The sequence below is a fragment of the Sus scrofa genome, chromosome 9 (genome assembly GCF_000003025.6).
Source record: "Sus scrofa isolate TJ Tabasco breed Duroc chromosome 9, Sscrofa11.1, whole genome shotgun sequence".
Classification (NCBI taxonomy): Eukaryota; Metazoa; Chordata; class Mammalia; order Artiodactyla; family Suidae; genus Sus; species Sus scrofa.
In genome coordinates, this window is record NC_010451.4 from 5,035,589 (window position 1) to 5,047,484 (window position 11,896).

Sequence of the window (11,896 nt, forward strand, 5' to 3'; positions counted from 1 at the left end):
AAATAAATATACACTTTACATTGTATATGGCCATATACCATATACTAAAATTAGAGTTATTTTTTTTTTAGTGTTTTGTATACTCTAAATAAGAGTGTATAAGGCACTCTTGTGATATCTTAGATCCATCCTCTGGCCAGTAACACGCTGACAGTAATCATGAATCTGATCGTGCCGAGGCCGTGGTTCTCTTTCCATGACACGGGAGGACAGCGTCATTCCTCCACCCTGTGAGCCTCTGGCTCTGCCAGTGTAGACGCGGGAGGTTCCGTAAGGCTGATGCGTTTAGATGTCCTTCTCAGAACATCGCTCCTCCTCTTGTGTTTGGACGTCCGTGTCCTCACGTAACACGTGTGACATCTTCAGATGAATGCACGTAGACCTGCCTTTTTTTTTTTTTTTTTTTTTTTTTTTTAAGGTCTCGTGCTTTTAACAGTTCTTTCTTGTGGTCTTGAGAAAATTAAAATGTACAGCACGGTACATACACCGTTTCAGTGAGGAGTATCCTGTATGCTGCAGGTGGCTAAGGAAGAGAAACTAGTTCTGACTCCACAGCCAAGGGTTTAAATAACTCACCTGTATTGCATGGTTAGATTCATATAGTGTCGGAGATGTATTGGCCTTAGTAATTGTATGCTTTAACAGATAGTTGGCACAAAAAAAATAATATTAGCTATTATTTCAGGTTTTCGTGAGCTTGATTAGAAGAGTTAGTTGAAACTACTCTTTTTTAAAGACATGTTTTTTTCTTTACTGTTTTATTAATTTGTGCTGTGTATTTGTGTATTTTGTATGTTTTTTTTTAACCTCAGAACAATGTTCTTGAAGGATTATTTTCACTCATACTTTGTATGATTTGCTCTTATGTTGTTTTCTGTGTTATCATATTTTTATAGAATCTACATGGCTGAGAGCTGAGTTCGTAAGTATGAGGCAGTGTTACAGTACCTTTTCAATACTGTTCTACTGGGTCGTTTTTGTCTGTGTCTTGAATGCAAGTGAAATCAAAATGGAATCTAGAGATGGCCATATATTCTGTAATTAGGCCAATACACATCTTTAGAACAAGAGCTCCACTTTTTCTTGAGGTGTTATTTGTAACAAGTTTTATAGATAGAGATGAAATTTACAAGCATACCAGGAGGCAGGTACAGAAGTTTCTCACTCATGAGAATACTTTGGGAGATTGTACTGCAGTAAACTAAGAAGATAAATTTAAAAACTGAAATACATCAACAGCGTGAAGAATTATCCAGTCGTACATGTGCTTTACCCTCACATGTTACTATAAATTCATTCTACTCAAAGGGAAATCCACATGACAAAGAACTGAATAGTCATTCCACACTTAGATAAACACATTGAAAAATGCATTAAATGACTTTGTCCAGGTGTTTGGGAAGACTCGAGAGCTTTGGAGCTTTACCATCCCTGAGGAAGTTGGAAGTTAAAGCTCTCCCACACTTAGGTCCAGCACTGTATTTTCAGATAACATATTCTTATTTTTTATTTCAATTAATGGGTGAACTACATTCACGCTGCAGGGGTGAAAATCACACTGTATCTGTCGGTTTCACCCACTTGGCGCTTTAACATGTGTTGTCTCCTAAACTGGGCTCAAAGCCAAACGTGGACACATCCATCCCCGTGACAGTTAGTTTAGGACATCCGTTATCTCGCAGCTGCACTGTTACCTGAAGAGCAATGTCCCAAAGAAGCAAAACCAACTGACTCTTGTTCACCGACATCAGTGGCAAAGAAGGGGATTCTGCTAATCCTAAACTCTGCCAAAAAACCCCGCAGATGTCAGGCTCCCGAAGTTAGGACGTGGGCTCTGTGGAGGCTGCACAGACGACTGGCAAAAGTTAAGATCACTGCAGCCCTTAATTCTGTGTTTCAATCTGTAAAACCAGGTTTCCTTTCTTTAGAACACGCATTGCATTCTCAAGGGTCCTCATTTATTTTACACTCACCTGGGAATGGATTGATAGTCAACACAAATTATTTAAATCATCCTTTTTTTTGAAGGGGGAAGTGTTGATTAGTTTTGCCATCTTTTTGAAATGTTTCCTTAATATTATCTTCAGGAGGTAAGACAGAGGCAGTATCATGGAGAAGGTTCCTTGAGAGACGAAACAGGGAAAATACAGAAGTGACCCTTGAAAAGAATATTATAGGACTATGCTGTACTCTAAAATGTATCTGAGTGTTCACAATAGAGTATTGGAATAGGCTTAGACCAGTAGTAAATTCACAGAGAATTCTATTTCACAGCAAATTTAATCAGAGGAACTCCCAGAGATTGAATTCTAGGGATCTATTTGGTCTCTTTTCCTTGAATGTAATAAACTACCATAGTCAGAGGCTGCCCATCAGTAAAACTAAAAAGAATTTACCAAAAGCCTTAAAATGGGAAGTATTTCAAAAGGCTTGGATGATCTGATCAGGGCGCGTCATTTTGGGGCTCCCGTTACTGTTCGGCTCATGTGGGAAAATAAACCGGCATCTTCTTATCGAATATTAATGTGGAGGTGGTGTCAATATCGTTGCTATATGCAGATTTCACACCTAAAGATCACCGAATGGAATGTTCCTTACTTGCCAGTCAACACTCGAATCACGCACTCTCTGATTTGCTTGGTCCTTACCCCATAGATGACAGGGTTGAGGGCAGGTGGAAGTACCACATAGATGTTGGCAACAAGAATGTGGATGTAAGGGGGTATTTTTTGACCAAATCGATGAGTGAGGAACGAGAAGAGAGAGGGTGTGTAGAAAACCAACATGACTGCAGCATGGGAGCCACAAGTGCTCAGTGTCTTGTGACGTGCATCTTGGGATTTGAGGTGGAAAACGGTATGAAGGATGTAGCCATAGGAGATTCCAACCAGTATGAGGAAAAAGACAAGGAAGGAAGCAGCAAAGAGACCATAGATGGCATTGATTCGAATGTTGGCACAAGCCAACTTGGCAATGCCCATGTGCTCACAGTAGGTGTGGGCGATAATACGGGCATCGCAGAAGGGCAGACGGTAAACGAGGTACACCATGGGTAGCGTGAGCATGACTGTGCCCAATACAACCCCAAGTGCAAGCCCCAATAGGACCCAGACGGTCAGGATGGTGGTGTAGCGGAGTGGTGCACAGATGGCCACGTAGCGGTCAAAGGCCATGGCCAGCAGGACTGCAGACTCCATTCCTGTGAAGGTGTGTATGAAAAACATCTGGGCCACACAGGCTCCAAAGCCAATTTCATGAGCATCAAACCAGAAGATACCCAACATACGTGGCACTGAGGTTGTGGAAAGGGCCAGATCTGTGACTGATAGAATGGCCAAGAAGAAGAACATGGGATCCCAGAGAATCTTCTCTGTCCATATGACTGTCAAAATTGTGACATTTCCAATAAGAACCATTAAGTAAAAACAAAAGAAGGGCAGGGAAATCCAGGCATGGACAGTCTCAAGCCCTGGGATTCCCAAAAGAAAAAATGTGGATGGGTGGAATATGGTTATATTCTGATGGGACATTCTGGATGTGGCTGGAATAGGAGAAGTTACGGTCCATTCTTACAAAGAAAAGAAGGGGGGAAAGTACACAAGAACAGTTTCAAATGATTAGTTTTTCTCTTATTACAGTGCAAAGAACCAGAGATACTGTTTCCTGTCTGTTTTATTTTCCTGACGGAACCAAAAGGAAGGTGCCTGATTGACACACTTGATTCCAAGGGGTAGACCACTTATGACCATTAATAGTGTAAGCAGTGCTGAGAGATGATATAATATCCTCTGCACTTCTGCACCAAAATATTCTGTACTTGGTACTTTTTTCGTGTGCAAGGACTGGTATCTGGATTAATATGAGAAGCAAGGACTTTGCAAATTGAGGGTGTTGAGGATGTAACAAATGTAACAAATCACTAAGACAAAATGTATAGATGCACAGCCATACTGATGTAAAGAAACAGATATAAAAGCCATGCACATGATAATAGACTATATCCCAAATGCCTTCAGTATTTTTCACTTAATACAAATTTTCACATGAATTCAAATTCAAAAAGTCACCTATCAAACCAACAGGTGTTCCTCACTAAAGCATTTGATAAACCCTTGTAGATAAATAGCATCAAACCTTAAGCCAAGACAGGTACAGACATTGAACAAGCAGCGACCAAGTTAAGACCCCAAACATTTCTTATTAAAGCATCGTGAATCCCTTTGTCCTTAGATCATAGTGGAACATACGGCAAACATGAGAACTTGAGGTTTTGACCTGTTCTTGTATACAAGGATGACATTCAAGAGAGACGGAGCAGAGATGTTAAAATAAAGAGGTTGGAGGGAAAGGCTAATCTTGGACCTCGCTCTCGCAGGTCAGGGATGATGAGCAAAGTTTACCCTTTACCCTGAGAAATATGCAGAGGGTCCTACCCCATCTTCTGAGAATTACATTTCAACCCAGAGAAGCAGACGAAGAATGCAAAGAAAAGGAAGTTTAGGGAAGCAGTAGGCATGAGGAAAGAGAAGGAAGAGGAAAGAAACAGTAGGTTGGATGGAAAAGAAGAAGAAGAGAATGATGGAAAGAATGATAAAAAAAATCTCTGCCGCTCACTACGTTTAGGGTGAGAATGGAGACTGTAAAAGTCCCTCCAATGTGACAAAAGTATTTTCTTCAGCATCTTTAAGAACACTGGCAAGCTGGCTAATCAGAGGTGCTCTGGCCGTTGGTAAGAAGATACCTAACTTCTCTTTCAGGACTGTCCATTCTCTGCTGCCTCCCTTGGTGTCTGTTTTTTCAGCCTACTTTCAGAAAAGTTTCTTCCTAACTTGAATTTTTCTACTGCCATGAAATGCTATTATATTCACAGTCCTGCATTTTTCAGAAAGAATAGGAATTTTTAAATACTAAATCAATCTCCACATTTCCTATCACTGACTAACAGGTAGTGACTATGTCAGAAATAGCCGTTGAAGACCCCACTCTTGGTTGGTGGTCTGTAGAGCAGCATCATGGGGGCTGCACTGTACTCCTGTAAGAAAATCATTTCAACTTCTCCCTTACCTCTGCGCAGAGATTCTGCCTAAGGCTCCCCTAGATTCCTTGGTCAGTATATAACCTGTCTCCAGCAGGGATGGGAACGAGAGCGTCTCTGTTACACCTACCCCTGCGAATAGAGTCTGTACCTTCTGGCCCACAGTCTCCGAAGGGACCATTCTGAAGATAGTTCCATGTTCCCATGGGCCGTAAGTTTTAAGACTATGATCTCAAAGTCTTTTTGGAGCGGGTTGGAGTTCTGCTGCAGAAAACAGGAAGTGGAAGAGAAGCAGACATATGGGAAGCAAAAGGCAGGAGAGATAGACATTACTACCAAATATAAATACAGAATACGCACACAAAATGTATGCAGGGCAGTCAAATGAGTGCAATTCTTTAGGGTGGTCTTCTTAGATATTATTCTATACAACCAGGCTAAGGTATTTCTGATGCATATGTTTCCCTTTCATATACTCATGCCCAGAGGTGAAAAATATAAATAAATCAAGATACTCTCCTTCATAGATCCAAGGACAGTTAATCATAAAAGTACCCTGAAAGTTCTTGAGACAGCATCTCATTTGGTGGAATATAGACTATTACGTACTTTTTTTAAAATCATCTTTGTGTAGTAAAAGAAACCTGGTTTCCCAACTTATTAAATCCTTGTTATTTTTCTTAAAAAATTCTCTTGCCTTGTTTGCCCACTACTTCTATTTGCACTTCCAAGGTCTTGGATGGTTTAATGTACTTTCTGGGTCGTGATATTTTCAAAACATCCTGTCCCTTCCCTGTGATCCCCATCCACGTCAACGCACTTCTTGGATTTCCCGCATCTACTTGCTGCTTCACAGAATGTTTCTGTGAATGATATTTCTTTTTTTCTTTTTTGTAGTTATTTCTCAATTTTAACTTTTGTGTTTTCCTATTGGCATCTTCTCCTTTCTTTTTTTGTATTTTTATTTTTTAGGTATTTTTTAATAGTTATTTCCCCAATACAATTTTTTTTTCTGTTGTACGGCATGGTGACCCAGTTACAGACACATGTACACATTCTATTTTCACACATTATCAGGCTCCATCATAAGTGACTGGACATGGTTCCCAGTGCTAGATCTCACTGCTGATCCATTCCAAAGACAATAGTTTGTATCTATTAACCCCAAGCTCCCCCACCATCCCACTCCCTCCCTCTTCCCTTGACAACCACAAGTCTATTCTGTAAGTCCATGATTTTATTTTCTGTGGAAAGGTTCATTTGTGCCTTATATTAGATTCCAGATAGAAGTGATATCATATGGTATTTGTCTTTCTCTTTCTGACTTACTTCACTCAGCATGAGAGTCTCTAGTTCCATCCATGTTGCTGCAAATGGCATTATTTCATTCTTCTTTATAGCTGAGTAGTATTGCATTGTGTATACATACCACCAGCTTCCTAATCCAATCATCTGTTGATGGACATTTAGGTTGTTTCCATGTCTCAGCTATTGTGAATAGTGCTGCAATGAACATGCGGGTGCATGTGTCTTTTTTAAGGAAAGTTTTGTCTGGATATATGCCCAAGAGTGGGATGGAAGGGTCGTAGTTCTATGTATAGATTTCTAAGGTATCTCCATAGTGGCTGTACCAGCTCACATTCCTACCAACAGTGCAGGAGGGTTCCCTTTTCTCCACATCCTCTCCAGTATTTGTTCTTTGTGGACTTATTAATGATGGCCATTCTGACTGGTGTGAGGTGGTATCTTATGGTAGTTTTGATTTGCGTTTCTCTAATAATTAGGGATGTTGAGCATTTTTTCCTGTGCTTGTTGGCCATCTGTACATCTTCCTTGGAAAAATGTCTGTTCAGGTCTTTCGCTCATTTTTCCATTGGGTGGTTGGCTTTTTTGCTGTTGAGTTGTGTAAGTTGCTTATATGTTCTAGCGATTAAGCCCTTATCAGTTGGCATCATTTGAAACTATTTTCTCCCATTCTGTAAGTTGTCTTTTTGTTTTCTTTTTGGTTTCCTTTGCTGTGCAAATGCTTGTCAGTTTGATTAGGTCCCATCGGGTTTTTTTTGCTCTTATTTCTGTTGCTTTGGGAGAGATATTTCTTCATTCCAGATGTTTCACACCAACTACATACGTTTGTTAAACTCCTAGTCTTTTCAGGCTGTTTAGTTTTCACAGTAAAATAAACATAGCACCAAGCTTAGCATTTTAACCACTTTTAAATGCATAGTTACTGGCTCTAAATATATAACAATTATTGTCCAATCATCACCACCATCCGTCTCGGAGGGTTTTTTTTTTCCCATGGTCCTAAACTGAAATTCTGTATCTATCTTTCTGTCCCTGTAGCCCCCAGCCGCCGTCATTGTATTTACTGTCTCTATGAATTTGACTAAGTTATGCATAGTATGTGGAATCATAAAATATTTGTCCTTTTGTGATGAGCTTATTTCACTTAACATGTTGTAATATGTGTCAGAATTCCTCTTTAAGGTCGAATAATGTTCCACTGAAGGTGGAGAGTCGCATTTTGTTTAACTGCCCATTCATGGATGGGCCCCTGGTGTGCTCCCACCTTTGGGGTTTTGCTATGGAGAAAGATTTACCTGTATTTGTTCTAGACCCTACTTTCAATTGTTTGAGTCTAAACCCAGAAGTGGAATTTCTAGGTCATATGGTAACTCCTTTTTTGTGTGTGTGTGTATTTTTGCCATTTCTTGGGCCACTCCTGCGGCATATGGTGGTTCCCAGGCTAGGGGTCCAATCGGAGCTGTAGCCCCCGGCCTACACCACAGCCACAGCAATGCGGGATCCGAGCCACATCTGCAACCTACACTACAGCTCACAGCAGCGCCGGATCCTTAACCCATTGAGCAAGCCAGGGATCGAACCTGCAACGTCATGGTTCCTAGTCGGATGCAATAACCACGGAGCCATGACGGGAACTCTGGTCATATGGTAATTCTACGTTTAATTTTTGAGCAACTGCCACGCTGTTGCCATAACAGCTGAATAATTTTATTTTGCCATTAGCAGTCCATAGGGTTCCAAATTCTCCAGTTCTTACTCAACATTTGCCCTACCCCCTGTTTTTTCTTTTATTGGCTGCACCCTGGGCCAGGGATCAAACCAGCGCTGCATTTGCAGCCTGCAGCAACACCAGATCCTTAACCTGCTGTGCCACAAGGGAACTTCCTCTTGTGTTTTTCCTGTTGTTCATAAAAATTTGATTTTTCCTTTCTATTCTTTTTAAATTTTCTTTCTCCTCTCCCCCCTTTCTTTTTTTATAATAGCCAATGTAGTGGGTGTGCAGTTGTATCTCACTGTGATTTTGATTTCTGCTTCCCTAATGATTAAGAACGCTGAGCGTTTTTTAATGCGGTCATCCTGTTACATCTTCGGGTTACACCTTCCTGTTCGGCCCAGTTGTCCTCCCGCCAGCCGAGAGGGCTCTTCCCCCTGCCGAGGACACAGAAGGAGCCACCCAATCTGTGACGCTCGCTGCTCAGCCCCTTGGCAGCTGTCTACCTTGCAGCTATTCTCCCCTCTCTGTGTCTCTTCCCAGGGACGTAGGTCCTGGCCTGATGGCTTTTCTTCTCCTGTGCAGTTACTTGCAGCTCTTTCTTACAGCCTTGGTTGTACAGGAGTCCTGCCAGGTTCCAGTTGGTTTTCAGTGAGCACTGTTCCACGTGTTGATGTATTTTTGACGTGTTTGTTCAGAGACGTGAACCCCACGTCCTCTTACTTTGCCGATTGAGTCCATCTCTGGATCCTGTTACTTAAATCCATTCTGCTGCTCATGTGCTTTGACTAAGGAGTTTAAAACAGTACCATTTGTCATGGACTTGGAGAACAGACGGGTGGTTGCCAAGGGGGAGGGGGAGGGAGTGGGATGGACGGGGAGCTTGGGGTTAAGAGATGCAGACTCTTGCCTTTGGAATGGATGAGCAAGAGATCCTGCTGTGTAGCACTGGGAACTCTGTCTAGTCACTTGCGATGGAGCATGATCATGTGAGAAAACAGAGTGTGTCCATGTAGGTGCAACTGAGTCACCATGCTGTACAGTAGAAAAAAAATAATAAAATTAAATGAAACATTAACATTCAAGGTAACCTGTTCATGGAGAAGGACTTACTATGGCCATTTTTGCTTTTTGTGTTTCTTGTCACTGTCTTGTCCCTATTTCCTCCCTTTCTCCCGCCTTTGTGTTTAGTTGATGTTGAAAGTGACACCTTTTGATTCCTCATCATCTCCTTCTCTTTCCTTTTTTTCTTTCTTCTTCTGTTTTGGCCTCCCCCTGACCTACGGAGTTCCTGGGCTAGGGATTCGAGTTGAGTTGCTGTCGCAATCTGAGCCGCAGCTGCAGCAAAGCTGGATTCCTAACCCACCATGTTGGGCCCGGGGTTGAACTTGCATCCCAGTGCTCCCAAGATGCTGCCAATTCTCCCAGGCCACAGTGGGAACTCCCACAAATTACATCTTTATATACTGTGTAGCCTGTAAGGTAGATTTATCATTATGTTTATGCTTTTGGCTTTTAAATCCTTTCAAATCATAAAATTAAAACTATAACCTAGAGTGGTGATGCTACTGGTTTTTATGTTTGTGTATTTATTTATCTTTACTGAAGAATTTTATGCTTTTTATAGGTTTCAGTTATTTGCCAGTTTCCTCTCATTTGAACATAAAGGATGTTTCTAATAGAGCAGGTCCAGTGGTAATGAGCTTCTTCAGCTTTTGTTTTTCCTCATTTTTTGAAAGATAGTTTTGCCAGATATAGAATTCTCTATTTTGTTTTTTCACTCAGCTTTAAATATATTATCCCACTCTGTTCTAGCCTGCAAAATTTATGTTTCAAATTGGCCTTGGAACGAAGCTTCTATATTTAATGAGTGTAGACTATGTTCTGAATTTTTTCCATTTCTCTCAGGACTGATCCTATTAAGTGGTTGATAATTATGTTAAAATACTGAGGGATGGCTACATCTACCCCTATAACCTAAGGGAGTACACAGATAAATTGCTGTCCCTGAAATTAGGAAGATTATCTATCCTCATCAACAATACAAACATTCTGCCTTCTCCCACCGATTCCCCAAGGACCTGTTTGTGTCGGAGGTCGTTTCTGCACATCCGCTGAGATTACTATGCTCAAAGTGCTTCATATAGAAGGTGCGTGTTTAGGTTGCTTCTTGGCCCTGAGTCAGCTTCTTCATGAAGTAGTTAAGGGTATAGAGAGACAGTCCAGTCTCAGTGATCGTCGGAAAACTTTAAAAATCACAGGACTTCATCAAACAGCATCTTGTTATTTTCCAAAGGACCTAGATCCAAGGGAGCAGGTAGCCTTTGAGTCAGAGGGAATGCACGTTTTTCATTCTCTGTGGACGAAATGAATAAGAAAGTAGATTCGAGGAAGCACAGGGTTTTTTAAGGACAGTGTAGAAGGGAGGGATCTCTCTCATTTTCATATTCCTGTGACATGAATCTGTTGAAGGGTCAACACAATGGACACCTCGTGGACTTTGCGCTCAACAACAGGTGGGCGTTTTGGAGGGAAATGATATCACCGAGATAGTACTGTGTGTACAAAAAAAAGCACTTTGAAGACTAGCGTGTGTATTTGGGAGTCTGTGCATTTTCCAGGTCTGCTCTTCAATGCTCTGTATTGTGTGAAACCTGCAGTATTTACTGTTGAGCACCCAGGGGGCGATTGCCATTGGTCTAGAGATCGGATTATAAAATTTCCTCTGTCTTGTGATTACACGTGAATGAATGTGTGGGGACCCTCATTTATTCATAGACTCGCATCTCGCTTGCATCTCTTCTCTAATCTTTGATTCCAGCCACTCTGGTCACTGCGTCATTGTCGTTAACTCCCTACGTCACTGTCCTTCCTGATGGAACTTTTTGCTCCTTTCCTCTGTCCACGTGTGTGCATCTAACGTAGAGAGTTGGATGGATAATCTATGCATTGTCTATGTCTGTACCTACATATTTATATTTCGTTCCTGTGGGTTCAAATCATATATTCTTCCCATTCCAACCTAAGTGTCGTTTACTCGAGAAGACGTTTCTTGTCTCACTAAACGTCATTGGATTCCTTGCTTTCGTTTTTACCTTTCCCCCGGTATACTTTTTGACACATAAATCACCCCTTTAAAGCTAAATAATAAAAGCCATATTTGCATTTTCACATGTTTTTCACTGTAATAAAGCTCAAGACGTGTAAATGTAAAAACCTAGAAAATATTTCTTTAAATAACGATATTGGAAGAACTAAGTGTATTGCATGATCCTGGAAAGCATATGCAAGAGGTAACTCTGTTAGTTCTCCTTGGCACTTAGTATATTCACATGAATTTGTGTGAGGCAGGGCAAGTAGATTCTCCTTAAGAGCTGATGATGGTACCACCAAGTACCAGTTACTCTTTTCTGGGAAATGGGAAAAAAAGAAAGGAACTCCCGGTTTTCTCTGAAACGCTTTGTGGTGACTAAGAGTCCTTTTCTTCTTTCACCCTCTCACCCTCTGCCTGGTGCGCAAGCACTTTATCCCAGGGATTCTCTGTCGAGGATGTTTGACTGTCCATTGGAACCGTGGAAAGGAGTAGGAGGAAACACGCTTTGGTCAGCAGCTGATACTTCAGACGTGATTCGGTCTGTTTACCCGTCCAGTAGGAAAGCCGCTGAGTGCTTTAGCCTGTGGGCTTCTGGATCTCATCACATGGAAGAGCACAGTTGGGGTCCATCTGTAAACTGAAATAATCGAAATCTTAGAGCAAGGGAGGAAGACAAGGGAGTGACTGGGGTTAATGTTAAGAAACACGTTATCCTTAACTATAGATTGTTTCTAAAGAACATAGCATGTGC

At 41.3% G+C, this 11,896-nt stretch overlaps 1 protein-coding gene across 1 annotated transcript; it reads right to left on the reverse strand.

Moving 5' to 3' along the window:
- On the reverse strand, positions 424–5,994 carry LOC100624701 (olfactory receptor 52J3-like). The gene has a single exon (XM_021062383.1). It carries the CDS (start codon positions 3,528–3,530, stop codon positions 2,595–2,597), a length of 936 nt encoding a protein of 311 aa, XP_020918042.1. The 5' UTR covers positions 3,531–5,994; the 3' UTR covers positions 424–2,594.

Coding starts and splice junctions, on each gene's coding strand:
- LOC100624701 (XM_021062383.1), bottom strand. CDS start 3,530: ATGTCCCATCAGAATATAACCATATTCCACCCATCCACATTTTTTCTT.